General features: G+C 48.8%; 1 protein-coding gene across 2 annotated transcripts in view; it reads left to right on the top strand.

Annotated features, from left to right (window-relative positions):
* Nucleotides 1–20000, top strand: part of FLVCR1 (FLVCR choline and heme transporter 1) — a 69600-nt gene that overhangs the window by 4755 nt on the left and 44845 nt on the right. For both annotated transcript variants that reach the window (XM_075339150.1, XM_075339151.1), the window contains exon 2: nucleotides 5760–5901. In XM_075339150.1, the coding sequence (XP_075195265.1) occupies nucleotides 5760–5901 (142 nt within the window). The remainder of the gene's footprint in view (nucleotides 1–5759; nucleotides 5902–20000) is intronic.

Here is a 20000-nt window from a genome sequence, read left to right as displayed (position 1 = left end):
CGGCTCTCTCCTCCCCTCGGAACGCCGGCAGCCATTGTTATAATTCTGCCGGTGGAGGATCTCAGAATCTGCTCAACACTGCTCTGGGAGAGGGGGAACCTAACCGGTCGCCATGCTCTGGGACCGGGCTCCATCCGCAGCCCCTGGGGGATTCTGACGGACAGGAGACTGGACATCATCAGGGACAGAGCCCTGCATCATAAGGTACTCTGTGTCCCCTGAGGGACGGTGCATGCAGCATCTGTGTTACAAATGCCGCAGCGGTTGCTGAGTGGTTTGTGAGACTGGGACTACCGCGCCGACCGCGCCATGTTGCCGGCCGCGGTTTTTTAAATTTAGTCCCCGGCTCTTGCGGCCTAGTACCATATACTCCCGTTCTCGGGCCTGCCAGTCAGGGGTAACGACGGGACGGCCGACTGGACGTCGGCAGGGAGGGCTGGAGCATACGTTGGTATCCTCCTTCCCCCTCACTGAGCACTGTGGGGCACCAGTTTTCAGGTGCTGACCCCCCTTGGTGCCGCAGTGTGTGTATGTATGTATGTATGTATGTATGTATGTATGTATGTATGTATGTATGTATGTATGTGTATATATATATATATATATATATATATATATATATATATATATATATATATATATATATATATATATATATATAATATGTATGTATATATAATATATGTATATATGTATGTATGTATGTATGTATGTGTGTATATATATGTATATGTATGTTTATTTATTTGGTATATGATCTCACTGTTCGGCAGCATTATTTGCTTTTGGCTGTATACCCTCACTGATTACTCTGCGCACGACATGCTGTTGTCTGCTCTTAAAGAGTAAGGGTGCCAAGGCACTGGCTTATTTTACAACCTGTACCTCTTGTGCGGCTATATTACAGGCAGGTTCCACATACCCTCATTGTGTACAATGCTTGGCCCCGAGGGCACTCACTCAGCCGGAGCCTCCGGCACTGGGGGGACCCTCGGCCAGGTGGTACCGCCGGTTTCCACTGCACAGATGGCAGGGACAGAGTTTGCATGTTGGAATCAGCAAATCTCTGAGTAGCTTTCACATTCCAGGACTCAGTCTATGGACAGAGGGTCTGCTAAGATACTGGAAGCCTTGCAGTCCAGACCGATAACACAGGGCCAGGGAGCTGTGAGTTCATCGCTCCCGGGTCCCTCTGGGTCGGTACAACAAGGGGCTCCTGGGGTAACACCCAGATCCCACGGTGAGAACTCCGTCACGGACCGCGGCCTTTGATGGGCTAAGCGGGCCCGCTGGGAACCTTCCCCGACTTGATCAGGAGTGCGTGTTTCGATCACTCTAACTCCAGAGGGGCCGTCCAAAAACACAGAACTTTACGGACAAGCGCTTACTAAGCGCCTTATTGACACGCGTTACCCTTTCCCCCCTGACGTTGTTAAGGGTTGGGCTCAGTGTCACAGGGTGGATTCTCCAGTCTCTAGGCTGGCGGCTAGATCCGTAGTATTAGTGGCAGATGTCATCTCTCACGAATGCCACTGACAGGCAAATAAAGCTTATGATGAAATCCATCTATGAAGCCATAGTCGCATCTTTTGCTCCAGCCTTCGCAGCCGTGAGGGCACTCCAAGCTATCAACTTTTCTGGCTGAGATTATTGCGGTTGCACATACCTCTGCCCCGCAGGTTGTGTCCTTCACTTCTCAGGCGTAGGTTTTTTCGTTCTACGCCATGAACGCCGTTCCTGGACTCTGCGAGCCGTACAGCGGTAGCATACACCAATTCGGTGGCAGTCTGCAGGGCCATGTGGCTACGTGAATGGAAGGCAGGCTCTGCTTCCAAGAAGTTCTTAACCGGTTTGCCATTTTCTGGCGACCGTTTGTTTGGCGAGCAATTGGATGAAGTTACTAGACAGTCCAAGGGAAAGGTCTCGTCCTTGCCCCAGTCCAAAGGTTTCGGTCATTTCGGTCCTCAGCAAGTTCCGTTCCTCCACGTCCAACAGGTCAGAGGAGGGCTAGAGGAACTCTTCTGCATGGCGGTCTAAGTCACAAGGCGGCTTCCTCATGACTTCGGCCTCACCAAGACTGCGTCCTCGGTCGGTGGCAGGCTCTCCCGCTTTTGCGACGCCTGGTGGCCACATGTCCAAGACCGATGGGTGAGAGACATTCTGTCTCACGGTTACAGGATAGAGCTCTGCTCTCGTCCTCCGACTCGTTTCTTCAAAACATCTCCGCCCCCCGAGCGAGCCGATGCACTTTTTCAGGCGGTGAACACTCTGAAGCCTCGATGTCACAAGGAGACTTCCTAGCATCAATTGACATCAAGGATGCTTATCTCCATGTGCCGATCGCACCCGAGCTTCAACGCTTTCTGCGTTTCGCCATCAGGGACGAACACTTAAGTTCGTGGCACTGCCATTCGGCCTGGCGACAGCCCCACGGGTCTTCACCAAGGTCATGGCAGCAGTGGTGGCGGTCCTACAAGGGCCACTCGGTGATCACTTACCTAGACGATCTTCTAGTCAAGACACCCTCCTGGGTGGCATGTCAACACAACCTGACCATTGCTCTGGAGACTCTCCAGGGGTTCGGGTGGATCATCAAATTTCCAAGGTTAAAACTGACACCGACCCAATCACTGACTTGCCTCGGGATGGAGTTTCATACTCTCTCAGCGATAGTGAAGCTTCCGCTGCATAGTCAGCGTTCACTACAGACAGGGGTGCAATCTCTCCTTCGGGCCGAGTCACCCCTTGAGGCGCCTCTTGCACTTTCTAAGGAAGATGGTGGCAGCAAGGGAGGCAGTTCCCTTGCGCAGTTTCGTCTGCGTCCGATTCTATCGGACACCGCAAATGGGACAGGAGGTCAACGTCTCTAGACAAGAACGTCTCTTTCCCTTGCGGCAAAACCTCTCTTCAGTGGTGTCTTCTTTCCACTTCCTGGGCGGAGGAAAAATCCTCCCGGCCCCCAGCTGAGGCTGTGGTCACGACGGACGCGAGTCTGTCAGGGTGGGGAGCGGTCTTCCTCCACCACTCGGCTCAGGGAACCTGGACTCCGACAGAGTCCTCCCTTCAGATCAATGTTCTGGAGATAAGGGCAGTGGATCTAGCCCTAAAGGTGTTCCAGCGGTGGCTGGAGGGCAGGCAGATCCGAATTTAGTCGGACAACGCCACGGCGGTTGCGTACATCAACCACCAGGGCGGCACACGCGCAGTCGTCAAGCCTTCCGAGCAGTTCGGCGGATTCGGCTGTGGGCGGAAGCCACAGCCTCCACCATCTCCGCAGTTCACATCCCGGGCGTAGAAAACGGGGAAGCAGATTTTCTCAGTCGCCAGGGCATGGACGCAGGGGAATGGTCTCTTCACCCGGACGTGTTTCTAGAGATCTGATGCCGCTGGGGAACGCCGGACGTCGATCTAATGGCGTCTCGGCACAACAACAAAGTCCCGGCATTCATGGCTCGGTCCAAGGATCACAGAGCTCTGGCGGCAGACGCGCTGGTTCACGACTGGTCGCGGTTTCGACTGCCTTATGTTTTTCCTCCTCTGGCACTACTGCCCAGAGTGTTACGCAAGATCAGGTCAGACTGTCGCCGCGCCATCCTCGTCGCTCCAGACTGGCCGAGGTGATTGTGGTACCAGGATCTGTGGCACCTCACGGTGGGTCAACCGTGGACACTCCCAGACCGACCAGACTTGCTGCCTCAAGGTCCATATTTCCTTTTGAATTCTGCGGCTCTAAACCGGACTGTGTGGCCATTGAGTCCTGGCTCTTAGCGTCATCAGGGATATCTCCAGATGTCATTGCCACCATGAGACAGGCCAGGAAACCAACGTCCGCCAAGATCTATCACAGGACTTGGAGGTTTTTCTTATCCTGGTGCTCTGATCAGGGTTTTACTCCCTGGCCGTTTGCCTTGCCCACTTTTCTTTCTTTCCTTCAATCCGGAATGGACAAGGGCTTGTCTCTCGGCTCTCTCAAGGGACAAGTATCGGCGCTTTCCGGTCCCACCTTACAAGCGTCCGTTAACACCTTCGGATCTTAACAGGGTGCTGACGACTCTTCAGAAGCCACTTTTCGAGCCGATGCGGGATCTCTCTATCTCGCCTTTCGCAAAGGGTGGCCTTCCTAGTGGCAGTCACATCACTCAGAAGAGTGTCTCAGCTAGCAGCGCTGTCATGCAAAGCCCCCTTCCTGGTGTTTCACCAGGATAGGGTGGTTCTACGTCCGGTCCCGGGCTTTCTCCCTAAGGTATCCCCGTTTCATCTCAATCAGGATATCGTCTTACCCTCTTTGGGCCCGCATCCAGTTCACCAAGGTGAAAAGGATTTGCATTTATTAGATCTGGTGAGAGCACTCCGGCTCTACATTTCTCGCACGGCGCCCCTGCGCCGGTCTGATGCGCTCTTGTCCTTATCGCGGGCCAGAGTAAGGGATTTCAGGTTTTCAAGTCAACCTTGGCTCGGTGGATCAAGGAACCGATTCTTGAAGCCTACCGTTCTTTTAGGCTTCCGATTCCTGCAGGGCTGAAGGCCCATTCTACCAGAGCCGTCGGTGTCCTGGGCATTGCGACACCAGGCTACGGCTCGGCAGGTGTGTCAGGCGGCTACCTGGTCGAGTCTGCACACTTTCACGAAACACTATCAGGTGCATGCCGATGATTCGGCAGATGCCAGCCTAGGTAGGCGACTCCTTCAGGCGGCAGTTGCCCACCTGTAAGAGGGGGCCGCTTTTCGGCTCTTTTTATCGAGGTATTCTTTTACCCACCCAGGGATTGCTTTTGGACATCCCAATTGTCTGGGTCTCCCAATGGAGCGACAAAGAAGAAGGGAATTTTGTTTACTTACCGTAAATTCCTTTTCTTCTAGCTCCTATTGGGAGACCCAGCACCCGCCCCTGTTCCCTTCGGGCTGTTGTTCTTTTGTGTACACATGTTGTTCATGTTGAATTGTTCTTCTGGTTCATGGTTTTCAGTTCTCCGAACATCCTTCGGATTGAATTTACCTTAGACCAATTTATAAGTTTCCTCCTTCCTGCTTTGGCACCAAAACTGATGAGCCCGTGATGCACGGGAGGGTGTATAGCAGAGGGGAGGGGTTACACGTTTTAAAGTGTAATACTTTGTGTGGCCTCCGGAGGCAGAAGCTATACACCCAATTGTCTGGGTCTCCCAATAGCAGCTAGAAGAAAAGGAATTTACGGTAAGTAAACAAAATTCCCTTCTTTCAGAGTCCTGAAAATAAAGTAAACTCTTTGAATGAGAAGGTGTGTCCAAACTTTTGGTCTGTACTAAATATATATATATATATATATATATATATATATATATATATATATATATATATATATATTAAATTGACAACACCTTTATCATACATCATATTCTGTTATGAAGGGTTTAGTAATATAAAAAAAAAAATTAGTTTTTACTATTCTTGTTTATTTCCTATAAAGTAACATCTGTTTGCAGCGTATTAGAGTAAATAACCCGGTGGAAATGCTCCTAAATGGCGTACACTGATCTCCCCGGTGCTGTATTCCTAGCGGAGCCCATTTCCTCCTTGTATAAACACTTGAGAAGCAAATGTGCATGTGACGTCTGCAATGCAATGTTCTCTATTCGAGAGCGGAGCGTCCACTTACATTTCCTAAGTGCCTTTCATCAATCTCCGGCTAATATTGCTGCATTATGAATCGCACATTGATTGCAGTAATCTAGGGGTGCATACTGGCGCTGGGGTCACAGTCTCTGCTCTTTGCTCCACAGTTGGGCTGCGCCATTGGGTTCCTTCTTCCTCCTGTGCTGGTTCCAAGGTCTGAAGACACACATGTGATAGCGCACAACATCAGCATTATGTTTTACGGCACGGCTGCGGTGTCCACACTCCTGTTCCTCCTGACTATTGCGGGTGAGTACGAGCGCACATCCTCCGTATTATAAACTCCAGACACGACTGTGCTCCTGAAACATCTCTAAACTTTGTCGTCAGAATCTTGATCGGGTAGTGTAAGCTGGACACAGTGGGTGCAGGCTACACAACTGCAATGTGGACCGTGGGAGGGGGACTGGATGCCCAAAGACCTTGCCTGCTGTCTGCCCACCAGAGATGAGTGAGCACTACCATGCTCTGGTGCTCGATACTCGTAACTAGTGATGAGTGGGCACTACTATGCTCGGGTGCTCTGTACTGGTAACTAGTGATGAGCGGGCACTACCATGCTCGGGTGCTCTGTACTGGTAACTAATGATGTGCGGGCACTACCATGCTCGGGTGCTCAGTACTGGCAACTAGTGATGAGCGGACACTACCATGCTCGGGTGCTCAGTACTGGTAACTAGTGATGAGCGGGCACTACCATGCTCGGGTGCTCTGTACTCGTAAGTAGTGAGGAGCGGGCACTACCATGCTCGGGTGCTCTGTACTGGTAACTAGTGATGAGCGGGCACTACCATGCTCGGGTGCTCTGTACTCGTAAGTAGTGAGGAGCGGGCACTACCATACACGTGTGCTCTGTACTGGTAACTAGTGATGAGCGGGCACTACCATACACGTGTGCTCAGTACTGGTAACTAGTGATGAGCGGGCACTACCATGCTCAGGTGCTCAGTAATAAACAGTTGGACACTTGGATGGGTGTAACTCATGTACAGAGTATAATGGAAGTCAATGGGAAATGCAAGCATATTTTTGGCAGATTTGTCGGAGAATGTTTGAGTCCCCCACTGACTTCCATTATGCTGGAGTCGCGCCCATCCGAGCGTCCAGCTGCTCATTATGCATACCATCGCCTCCATACACATGCATGCTCGTCTTGACTGATCATACACGTTCTCAGTAGTGAGGAGAGTAATTTGCGGTCTGAGTTGTAGCCCCGTCCCTGCAGCCGGTGGATGGGGTGACGTCCTGCCTCCGTGTGACCGGTGTCCCACATGCACATGTGCTGAGCAGTTTTTGTGACACGAGCTGAGAATCCTGGCCGGGGTCCAGTGTGAATGTGGCCTTGTGCGGCTTCATCTGTCACATCTCGTCCTCTAGTAGACGGTAATGACTTATGTGCGGGGCAGTGACCACATGCTTAATTCATTCTCTTAAAGGAACATTTACCCTAGAAATGGATGATACGAGATATTCTACCCACTGTAGGGAGCATGTTCATAGAGCGAAATCCTGCAGAGAACCAGGAGTTAACCTCTTGTCCTCCATTGTGTAACAAGTCACAAAATTAAGAGATGGCAGCACTTCCCCATTCACTTCTATGAATACAGAGTGCCACGTGTACGCGGCCACTGCTCCAGCAGACGATGCTCCAAATTAGGGTGAGACCCCCCCCCCCCCCCCTCCGTATTCTAGAATTATATTGTGACCTGCACCTGTAAGAAACACTATGATTATGATAGAACTGTTTGTGTCTGCTGCAGGTAGGACAGAGGGGGGGGAAGCTCCTGCTGCAGGCAGGACAGAGGGGGGGGGGGGAGGCACCTGCTGCAGGCAGGACAGAGGGGGAGGCACCTGCTGCAGGCAGGACAGAGGGGGGGGGGGGGGAGGCACCTGCTGCAGGCAGGACAGAGGGGGGGGAGGCACCTGCTGCAGGCAGGACAGAGGGGGGGGGGGGAGGCACCTGCTGCAGGCAGGACAGAGGGGGGGGGGAGGCACCTGCTGCAGGCAGGACAGAGGGGGGGGGGAGGCACCTGCTGCAGGCAGGAAAGAGGGGGGGGGGGAGGCACCTGCTGCAGGCAGGACAGAGGGGGGGGAGAGGCTCCTGCTGCAGGCAGGACAGAGGGGGGGCTCCTGCTGCAGGCAGGACAGAGGGGGGGGAGGCTCCTGCTGCAGGCAGGACAGAGAGGGGGGGGGGAGGCTCCTGCTGCAGGCAGGACAGAGGAAAGAGTTTCTGGGACAGAGTAGATTACATATTTCTATGACTATATGACATAAAATAGAATCAAAGACAAAAAGGTTAGGGGCAAATGTCTGACGTTTGTGTTTTGGATACTATATTTAGTGCTAGGACCACCAGTTTTAGGACCTTAGAACAAGAATGAGTGTCATATTGGTGATTGCCCAGAAGCAGGTGTCTTTAAAAACCTGCAGAATTTGTCATTTTTATTTCTTTAACCCCTTCATAACCGAGGACGTAACGGTACGTTCTGAATCATGAAGTGGTGATCACCACTGCCTGCTGCCATCTCAGCACATGTCTGCTGATTTGTACATCAGACTTGTGGGCCTCGCAGGCACAGGTGGATCGCAAACCCCTTCAAGTGCCGCAGCTAGGAACGCGCCTTCCCCCTCTGCCATTGGCGTCCCCGTGATGTAATCACAGGGAGCTGATGGTTGCCATGATAGCGCAAGGGTCATGTATTGACTCCTGTCATGACATAGTTCCTGTTATAACTGGCAGAGCTGCGGCTCCAGCATTAACGCAGCATTTCTGCTGATCAGAGCTGTGCTGCTCTGATCAGGAGAAATGAATGAGCGATCAGATGCTGATCCTTATAGTTCTCAAGGGGGACTAGTGAACTAAAAAAAATTTTTTTTTTTTTTTTTTATATAAACTTAAGTTCAAATCACCATTCACCCCATTGAAAATTAAAGAGTTAACAAAAGAAAAAAATATACACCCATTTGGCAACGCCACATTTCAGAAATGCCCGATCTATTAAAATATAAAATCAGTTAACCTCATCTGTAAACAATGTAGCAGCAAAAAATTTTTTCCCAAAATTACGTTTTTTGGTCTTCGCAAATTTTGTTTTCAATAATGTATTATTACATGAAGAAAGTGTATTTAACAATATTCATGAATTATGAGTTGGCATCAAACTTTCAATACATATAGCTCATATCCTATAAATTTATAATTTTATTTTATATGGGGAAAAGGAGATGAAAGGGGTAAGAATATTTTATTGGGGGGGAGCAGGGGGGAAACGTCGCAAAATGCAATAACAGGTGATCAAAACGTATCATCTGCCCAAAACTGGTACCATTAAAAACGTCAGCTCGAGATGCAAAAAATAAGTAGTCACCGAAAAATGAGACCGCTACGGGTTGCGGGAAAATAGCGCAAAAAGTGTGCCACTTTTTTTTTTTTTTAAAATCTACAAACTTCTGAATTTTTTTTTTTTTATTTTTTTTTTAAAACCCCCTAGGTAAAAGTAAACCTATACATGTTTGGTGTCGACAAACTCGTACCGGATTTAGGCATCACACCGACAGATCAGTTTTACCATATCGTGAACAGGGTGAATAAAATATCCCAAAAATCATGCAATCACTCACTTTTTGCAATTTTTTTCCACACTTAGAATTTTTTTTTTGCAGTTTTCCAGTACACTCTATGGTAAAACTGATTGTTTCATTTAAAAGTACAACTCGTCCTACAAAAAAAACAAGCCCTCATATGGCAAGATTTACGCAAAATGTTACGGCTCTTGGAAGAAAGGGGGCAAAAAAAACGGAAAATGGAAAATCTCCTGTTTATGAATGCGTTAATATGATGCTATGAAGAATCCTCGCTCTTTCTTGATGCCAGCGGCACAGGTTTTATTCTCCATTGTTGTGTCGCAGGTTATGTTTTATACTTTATGACCTATTATATTGAGTTTATGACTTTGAAGCTGTGTGACCCGGCCTATTTCAGGGGGCGGAGGATGTAATGATGGGAGGAGGACTATACAATGGTTTACAAGCACATAAATGGCCGTCGTGTACGTGACGGCTCCGCTCCAATGACGGATGGCTGCAGAATTGAAAGAATATTCCGACTTGTAAAAGTATGAATTGGACTCACCAGGAGAGGCGCTGTTAGGGAATGGGGGCAATTGTTCTCTACCTCCTGTCTCGTTACCGCTGTCTTTCCACCATTCTTTATACTACAGCTAATTCTGCACAGGTTGTCTTCTGTGGACAAACGCCAGCTCACTAGGAAGTCATTGTTACAAACACTTCCTTTACTTCAAGGAAATTAGAATGCTACAAACGGCAACAAAAGATAAACCAATGACTTTTTTTTTTTTTTTTTCCTTTCTTCTTACCCAGGGCATGCTCAAACTATGATTGTTTGTTTGGTATTTCTGAATGTCCAGGTAACACATTCCAGAGAGCTGGTGCAGCATGAAAAGTCTTTGAAAACTGCACAGGAGGATTATTAGGATGTGACTGTTAGATCACTGGTAGGGTGGTAATCAGAGATTGGGCCGGAGATGTAGGGCAAGGATGAGAGGTCAGGCAGGGTAGTAATGAAGATGTAGGGGGTGCAGCACCTTGGAGAGGGTTGAGGGGGATATGGGACATGTATGGGGTGCAGCACCTTGGAGGGGGGGGGTATGGGACATGTATGGGGTGCAGCAACTTGGAGGGGGGGGCATATGGGACATGTATAGGGTGCAGCACCTTGGAGAGGGTCTGGGGGGGGAGATGTACAGGGTGAAGCACCTTAGAGAGGGCTGGAGGGGGGGGGGTATGGGGTGCAGCACCTTGGAGAGGGCTGGAGGGGGGGTATGGGGTGCAGCACCTTGGAGAGGGCTGGAGGGGGGGGGGGATATGGGACATGTATAGGGTGCAGCACCTTGGAGAGGGTCTGAGGGGGAGATGTAGAGGGTGAAGCACCTTAGAGAGGGCTGGAGGGGGGGGGTATGGTGTGCAGCACCTTGGAGAGGGCTGGAGGGGGGGGATATGGGACATGTATGGGGTGAAGCACCTTGGAGAGGGTCGGTGGGGGGAGATGTATGGGGTGCAGCACCTTGGAGAGGGTCTGGGGGGGGGAGATGTATGGGGTGCAGCACCTTGAAGAGGGTCTGGGGGTGATGTGGGACATGTAGGGGGGGCAGCACCTTGGAGAGGACTGATGGGGTTGGTAGACGAGGGAGGAGATGTAATATGACATAAATCCAAAAATGATCAAATTAAGGTGGTTTTTAACGCGTTTCAAAGTGTCTCCCCACTTCATCAGGAAATCTTCCAATATATAGCATCAACATGGAGAGTTCTTTTAGATGAGTAGTGGATTTAATTTATTTTTTTTTTCTATTGCGGGTAGGCAACCAGTGCAATGACTGGCACAGGGTGGCGGCAACTGTTTGAATGCTGGACAGAAGTGAGCCGGATGCAGAGCTCAGGGTAGATTAGAGGAGACCGTTTGATGGGATAGTAGTAAGAGGGGACGTAATGAAGATGAGAATGAATCAGAGCGACAGTGTTTGTGTAGTGTCAATGCTAGAAGAACAGTTTCTTTTTCGCTCCTAATTGGGAGACCCAGACAGTGGTGTATAGCTACTGCCCTCTGGAGGCCGCACAAAGAACTACACTTAAAAGTGTAAGGCCCCTCCCCTTCTGGCTATACACCCTCCCGTAGGAGTACAGATTCCTCAGTTTTAGCTTTGTGCGCAAGGAGGTCAGACACGCACACATAGCTCCATTGTTTTTAGTCAGCAGCAGCTGCTGACTATGTCGGATGGAAGAAAAGAGGGCCCATACGGGGCTCCCAGCATGCTCCCTTCTCACCCCACTGTATGTCGGAGGTGTTTGTAAGGTTGAGGTACCCATTGCGGGTACGGCGGCAGGAGCCCACATGCTGATTCCTTCCCCATCCCTTTTTACAGGGCTCTGGGTGAAGTGGGATTTACTGGTCTCCAGGCACTGAGACCGTGCTCCATCTACAGCCCCTGGAGAAGATGCTGGATGGAGCGGAGTACATCAGGGACATGGCCCTGCTTCCTCAAGGTACTCTGTGTCCCCGTGCATTTGGCGCTCACACCGCAGCATGCTGGGTGTTGTAGTGCGCCGGGGGGACATCAGCGCTACGGCGCTTGTGCCATGGCCTCATTCAGCTTCGCTGAAGCAGGCACACTTATAGGAATCGGTCGCGCCGGCCGCTGGGACTGCGGCGCGGCTGGCACTTGTGGTGCGCCGGGGACTTCAGCGCGGCCCGCGCTTTTACGGCGGCCGCGCTGATAACTCGAGTCCCCGGCTTTTGCGGCCTGCTTCCGTTCGTTCCCGCCCCCGGACCTGCCAGTCAGGAGAGGGGCGGGACGCTGGCCACGTCTAGGAATCGGTCACGCCGGCCGCTGGGACTGCGGCGCGGCTGGCACTTGTGGTGCGCCGGGGACTTCAGCGCGGCCCGCGCTTTTACGGCGGGCCGCGCTGATAACTCGAGTCCCCGGCTTTTGCGGCCTGCTTCCGTTCGTTCCCGCCCCCAGACCTGCCAGTCAGGAGAGGGGCGGGACGCTGGCCAGTGCATCAGCGCCGAGGGCTGGAGTCGTTTTTACATACTCCAGCCCTCACAATCGGCACAGAGGGGACACTGTTTCCCGCACTTTTGTTTGGGAACTCCCACGGACCGCCCCTCTCCACAGACGCCGGCAGCCATTCCTGCTGACACGCTGAGCTGCAGAGGGGAGCCGGGGAGACCCAGACAAGGAATTCTGCAGCCTCTTACCCGCTATTCAGCGGGCGGTAAGCAGCCCTCACACCCCCTCTTGTGCCAGTAGTATTCTTAGTATTTTGTTTCTACAAATACTTGGTATTGCATAGCGCTGGTCGCCCTTTGGCTATAGACTCTCTCACATTGCAGAGAGCCAGCAGCATGTCGTCCGTAAAACGCAAGGGTGCCAAGGCACAGACATTATATGCTTCCTGCACCGCATGTGGGACTTTTCTACCGGCAGGCTCCACGGACCCCCATTGTGTGCAGTGCTCGGCCCCTGCGGCGCTTGCACAGTCGGGACCTCTGCTGGACGTGACCCAGGGTGTACCACCTGTGAATGCTGTCCAGGTGACAGGAACTGAGTTTGCAGCTTTTGCTGACAGAATGTCTCTCACTATGTCACAAATTCTTGACACATTGCGAGCTAGGCCTGTACTTCAGGCCACGGACACCGTGCAATCATTGCCCCCTGGTCCCCCTCAGCTCCAAGCTCCGGGACGGGCATATACACCTCAGGGTGAAGACTCTGACTCGGACGATGGCCCCGGGCAGCCTAAGCGGGCTCGCTATGACGGGCCTTCACATTCATCTCAATGGTCAGGATGCCACTGACAGGCAGATGGAGCTCTGGCTGAAATCCATCTATGAAGCGATTGGAGCGTCATTAGCGCCTTCTTTTGCAGCCGTATGGGCACTCCAAGCTATCTCAGCCGGGCTTGCGCGAGTTGACTCCGTCACACGTGCATTTGCCCCGCAGGTAGCACCATTGACCTCGCAAATGGCGGCATTCGCGTCGTACGCGATTAATGCTGTTCTTGACGCTACAAGCCGCACGGCAGTGGCGTCAGCCAACTCCGTTGTTTTGCGTAGGGCCCTGTGGTTGAGACATTGGAAAGCAGATCCTAGCGGCCTCAGGTTTATCTCATGAGGTTGTTGCCACAATGAGACAGGCTAGAAAACCATCCTCAGCTAAGATCTATCACAGAACGTGGAAGATATTCTTAGCGTGGTGCTTGGCTCAAGGGTTTTCTCCCTGGCCATTTGCATTGCCAATTTTTCTTTCCTTCCTGCAGTCTGGGTTGGAAAAAGGTTTGTCGCTTAGCTCTCTTAAGGGTCAAGTCTCCGCGCTATCCGTATTCTTTCAGAAGCGCTTGGCACGGCTTTCTAAAGTACGCACGTTTCTCCAAGGAGTTTGTCATATCGTTCCTCCTTACAGACGGCCATTGGAACCCTGGGATCTGAACAAGGTTCTCATTGCTCTCCAGAAGCCGCCTTTCGAGCCTTTGAAAGAGGTTCCCCTTTCTCGGCTTTCACAAAAGGTAGTTTTTCTTGTGGCGGTCACGTCTCTTCGAAGAGTGTCCGAGCTAGCGGCGTTATCTTGCAAATCTCCCTTCCTGGTGTTTCACCAAGACAAGGTAGTACTGCGTCCAATTCCAGAGTTTTCTCCCAAGGTGGTTTCTTCCTTTCATCTCAATCAGGATATCACTTTACCATCTTTGTGTCCGCATCCAGTTCACCAATTTGAAAAGGGTTTACATCTGTTGGACCTGGTGAGAGCACTCAGGATTTACATTTCTCGCACGGCGGCTCTACGCCGTTCTGATGCGCTCTTTGTCCTAGTCGCTGGTCAGCATAAGGGATCGCAAGCTTCCAAATCCACCCTGGCGCGGTGGATCAAGGAACCAATTCTTCACACATACCGTTCTGCTGGGCTTCCGATTCCATCTGGACTGAAGGCCCATTCTACCAGAGCCGTGGGTGCGTCCTGGGCATTGCGGCATCAGGCTACGGCTCAGCAAGTGTGCCAAGCGGCTACCTGGTCGAGTCTGCACACGTTTACCAAACACTATCAAGTGCATACCTACGCTTCGGCAGATGCCAGCCTAGGTAGACAGGTCCTTCAGGCGGCGGTGGCCCACCTGTAGGAAGAGGCTGTCTGACAGCCCGTTCATGTGGTATCTTTTTACCCACCCAGGGACTGCTTTTGGACGTCCCACTGTCTGGGTCTCCCAATTAGGAGCGAAAAAGAAGAAGGGAATTTTGTTTACTTACCGTAAATTCCTTTTCTTCTAGCTCCAATTGGGAGACCCAGCACCCGCCCTATTTGTTCTTAGGGTTTCGTTTTTTCGGGTGCACATGTTGTTCATGTTGTTTCTTAAGTTCTCCGATCGTGTTATCGGATTGAATTTGTTTTTGAAACTGTTATTGGCTTTCCTCCTTCTTGCTTTGGTACTAAAACTGAGGAATCTGTACTCCTACGGGAGGGTGTATAGCCAGAAGGGGAGGGGCCTTACACTTTTAAGTGTAGTTCTTTGTGCGGCCTCCAGAGGGCAGTAGCTATACACCCACTGTCTGGGTCTCCCAATTGGAGCTAGAAGAAAAGGAATTTACGGTAAGTGAACAAAATTCCCTTCTTCTGCAGAGATTGTTGACCTTCAGGTGACAGGAGCGAGTGATTGCTTGTAGGCAGTGAAGGAAAAATCTGAGTAGGAATTATGGTAGTACGACACATGATAAAGGATATATTTGGATTAGGACGGTTAGTAGAGGGAAGAAACACAAATATTTAGGCTGATGTAGAGAGCACATGATGTTAGAGACGCCATCGGCCTCCCACAGTAGTAACCTGGAGGACACCTCAGAAGGGTTGATCAATGGAGGTCTGGGAGCGTCTTGGCAGAGATCCAAGGTGAGATGTGTAGGACAACATTGCTGGTGTTACACAGCCGCGGTGGAGCAATTTGTTCCGTTACATGAGCTTTTCCTGTAATTCTGCTTGTAACGAACCCAATGTACACACGGCTCTACACAACGGGGCCTCCTGTAGCTGTTGTGTATTGCAGGTGAATGGCCAGCGTGATGGCCGCGAGCTGTCAGAGGTCACCTCACATGCGGCTGGTTCATGGCCAAAAGCTACTATTCCACCAGATGTTATCAGTTTTATGTGGTAAATGCTCACCTATACGAGGAGGTCGGCCATTCTGCCGTACTAGGACAAACAGTCTGGATAATAAAATAATAAGAGCACAATAAAAAGGGCTGCAAAAAACATTACATAAAATGGAGGAATAGTCACAATAAAAAGTCCATCAAATGGAGGTGGTCCTATGTAAAAAGTCCACAAAGATCTCCACAATAGAGAGAAGAGAAATAAGAACCAATCAACGTGATCACATTCTGAGTTACCAAAAAAACCCTCAGAACCCCGGCTTTGTATTAATGCTTTGCCCAGGCAATTTTTCCAATTGAGCAGCATCTGAGGCTTAGGCTGCTTTCACACTACGTTTTTTAGCATGCGTCATGAACGTTTTTGTTTTTTTTGTTTTATTTTTTTGCTGCAAAAGCGGATCCTGTTTTTGCAAAGAAACTCCTGCAAACACATGTATTATTTTGCAGCATCCTGTCACTTTAAGTTTATGGGCGGGCATTGGAGTCATGTGATCGGGAGTGAGGGGAACTGAACGTGACAGACTGGGAGCCGGCATCTGACAGCTGCGGAGGCTCGTAACCAAGGTAAACAATCGGGTAACTTGCTTGGATACCCGATATTTACCTTGGTTACGAGCGTCTGCAGCTGCTAGGAGCCGGCTGCCTGCTCCCTGCACACGTAACCAAGATAAACATCGGGTAACTAAGACCGCAGTTACCCAATATTTACCTTGGTTACGAGCGTCCTCCGCTCTCAGGCGGGGGAGAGAGAGGGGGGGGGGGAGGGAGGGGGGAGAGAGAGACTGATCACGCGAGGCTGGTTTCTGGGCATGCTCAGTAGAGCAAGCAGGATCCTGTCTATCAGCATGCCAGCGTTCACCTGCGTTTGTTTGCAGTATAGTCAGGATCCAGCAATTTGCAGTATTTGGACACAGCTCAAAAACGCTACAATTAGCGTTTTTGAAAAAAGTTAAAAAATTGCAAGTCGCTGGATCCTCACTGTAACGCACGCAAACGCAGGTGAACGCATCTTGACGCGAGTCCATTGCAAATGCATTGAAATGAAACCGCATTTGCACTGGATCCGTTTTTGCGTTAAAAAAACGTTCATGACGGATGTTAAAAAAACATAGTGTGAAAGCCGCCTTAGATTGTAGCTTTACACTTGGTGTTTGAGAAAAATATCCAAGATTTTTCCTCTCCAAATTAATGGTGCAAATCTCTAGACTTGAGTAGCCAAAACTGAATGCAGGGTTTCACCCCTTCAGCTGCTTCAGGGGATGCTCCCTTGAAGAAGCTGAAAGGATGAAACCTTGATATGCGCATGATAGTGAGTGTATAGTCCTATGCTCTTTTGCTAGTGCTTATTGCGTTTTTAGTATGAGTATTGTTATTGTTTTATACTATGTTTTGGACGTCCCAACCTATGATGTATCACCTAATACAGCTTTCCGGGGTCTGAATTAGATAATGTACACTCATAGGGGTGCAAATTTCCCTAGCTCGCCTGAGGCCATCATCTTGGTTATTTAATTCAACGATCAGGAGCGGGACAGATTATTATAGGGGTAAATTTAGGCTAAGCAGCGACTTGGGTCAGATGAGTAGTTGCCTAATTTTCAATCCTGGACCAGTGATCATATGATTTTGCACTAGACAACGTCTTGGATGGTGCATGCTCTTCCTATGAAATCCATCTGATTGTAGGCAATGCTTTGTGAGCAGTAAATTAAGTCTGGATGTCCGCCTCCGGAAAGCATACCCTCCCGAAAATGGTGCACGACAGAGCATACGGTGACTCCGTCTGCACCATTATAGTCAATGGCACAGTGTGATCCGTTTTTTTTTTTTTTGGTTTTTTTTTTTGGGCTTTCAGATGACTGAATCAGAACACACTATCAGGAGAAGATGGAGAACAAGATTTCTCCATCTTCTCCATTTTGTGAGTGCGTGAAAAGTGAAAACCAGATTGCACGCAGATATCCCAGTGCAGAGTGCAGGCCGATGATTTCCACCCACCCATTGACTTGAATGGGTGAGTCCCATCCCAGCATTGGTCTCTGTCTTCTCTCTCTTCTCTGTCTGTCGTCTTCTCTCTTCCCCCCCCTCCCCCCCCCCTCTCTGTCGGAATTGAATTACATTGGTTCCAGTGCGATCCGATAAATTGATTACACTCATCCGATGTATGCGGTGTTATGAGCGAGCCCTGAGGATGGTAGTTATTGGAACTATATTAAAAAAAATTCTCCATACTGGAATCCATAAAGCTAATACATAGGGTGCTGTTTGGTGGGGCTCTTGTATTGTCGCTTTTAACTGCTCATTGTGGCATTTTTAATAGGAAGCAATTATCACCAGTGACCAGTGCACTCGGTATATTATACTGTATATACTGGTATGGCTGTAGTGTTTTCCTGTACACAGAGTGGGACACACAGCTGCCCCATCTTGGTTCTTTTATAAGTGGAACATTGATAAAATGGTACTGCCGGTTAGCTCTGCATTTTGTGGTGTTACCCTTTAATGAAGGGTATTTGTCAGCTCACCAGCCCAGACACCTCCTCCGGTATGGCATGTTACCCTCTCATGTTTTGAGAAGTAGACATAGGGGCAGATTTATTTAATATAGAAAAAAAACAATCTTTGTTGCCTATAGTAACTGAAGATGGCGCAGCCTTTATTTCTTGAACTGTTGTAATGACAGGTGTGCTGTGGTTGGTTGTTGGGGTGGCTAGGACATTACACGCCATCAGTATTGACTTGAATTCAGGCCTTGTTTTCTAAAGCAACCAATCAGAGCACAACTTTCATATAATTACAGCAGGTCAAGAAATGCAAGCTGCCTTTTGATTGGTTGCTATGGGAAACCAAGCCAGTTCTGACACACAAAGCCCAATAGGCCTAATTTCTATTCTCAATTTATTAATGTTGCCCATAGCGACCAATCACAGCACAGCTTTCATTTCTTGAACTGCTTAGTTAAAATGAAAGCTGGTGTATGATTGGTTAGTATAGGAAGCAAAGCCAGATTTGAAGCAATTGGGGCCTAGTGAGTTTAGGTGAAGCCTATGTACTGGTCTCAGTCACTGTGCAATTTACACCACACAATTTTCATTACTCCCATTGGGAAATTGGACGTCTAGAGAAAAAAATGTCTTGTGACCGTTCTTTTGCACAGTAAATACGTGGTGAGGAAGACAAAGGGTTTTTTAATCCAGTGCATTTGGGTTAATCTGTCATTATTTGGGATTACAGCCCTGTTGGCTCGGCCTCTCAGGTCCTAATAAATATTGATGAGTTATTAATGGTGACATTAGTAATATTTCATCCATACCTTACCTGAAGGCCTGTGTCATGGTGGGCGATGGAAAGTTCCCGCCTGGATGTTGTAATACTGAAACCTTGATAACTAAGGCAATGTTTACATGATGCGTTTGTTTTTGTTTTTTTTTCTTTTTGCAGCCAAAACCTACTCTCTTGGCAGTAAAAAAAAAAAAAAAAGCCGCTGCCAAAATGCAGGTCTTGCTGCCATTCTTGGTGCGGCTTTGTTGTGTTTTTTGTTTTGTTTACAAAAAAAATAATTCTGCGTTTATTGATGTGTTGTGTTTTTTTTTTTTGTGGGGGGGGGGGGGGGCGGCTTCATTTTTTTTATGTCTTATTTGTCGACAGGGCATGTTTTAAATAGTTATTTTCACTCACCACATAAGAGGCAAAAAAAACCACAGCAGCTGTTACATTTTTACACTTGCTCATTACTTTCAATGGTGAAAAAAAAAATACTGCAGAAATTCCGCACAAATTGCAAGGCTGCTTTAAAAATGCTGCAGTTTTCTATTTCAGTCATTGGAAAAAAAAGTGTGTATGTAAAATTTCTGAAACCTCAGAGGTTTTGCTAGTACTGTAAAAAGCTTTTAATCTTTGCATAAATCTCATGAAAATAATAAAAAAAAAAAAAAAAGCTTTTAAAAAAAAAAAAACCCCTGCATCGAAATGCAATGTGTGAACTTAGCTGTACTGGTTGAAATTTTTAAGATTGTCTATTTGGAAGTGTTAACTTAGGAGATTGTACACTACCTGGCCTAATAACTGGCCCGGAGACATAGGGGGGGGGGGAAATAAATTGGTACCAACCTCCCTGATTAACACCGTTCCTCCATACTGCAACCCCTGTCAGTCTGCGGGATCGTAACCTGAGCGCATCAGTCAATCGGCCACCATTGATCAGCTGCAGTTCTCACATTTCATCCCGACAATAAGAAACTGTAGCCCCCTATTCATCATATGCAATTTATTGTATTTTTTATTTTTTTATTTTTATTCATTTGCGTTCTCTTTTCTTGTAATTCTTTACAATGGTGCCCGGGGATAATCAATTTGCCACAAAAATCAAAATTGCTCTAAAAAGTGTTAAACCTGGTTAAAGACAAAAATAAAGTCCCAAATCCTTTAAAAAAAAAAAAGTCAATATTACACAAATTTTTTCCCCCTTTAAATTCTAAAGGAGGCACCTTTCTGACTGCAGTTTTGACCATCCAAAATGAAGACTTCCTGCAACAAAATAGACCTGAGCCTAAATGTCATCTGGTCAAAATTTTGCTTGGACTGTACTTCTTTTGGCAACGCTCCCACTAAATTTGCGATGTCCTTGGTCAGA

Source organism: Anomaloglossus baeobatrachus, chromosome 3 (assembly GCF_048569485.1).
Source record: "Anomaloglossus baeobatrachus isolate aAnoBae1 chromosome 3, aAnoBae1.hap1, whole genome shotgun sequence".
NCBI lineage: Eukaryota > Metazoa > Chordata > Amphibia > Anura > Aromobatidae > Anomaloglossus > Anomaloglossus baeobatrachus.
This window is presented reverse-complemented; position numbering and strand designations above follow the sequence as displayed.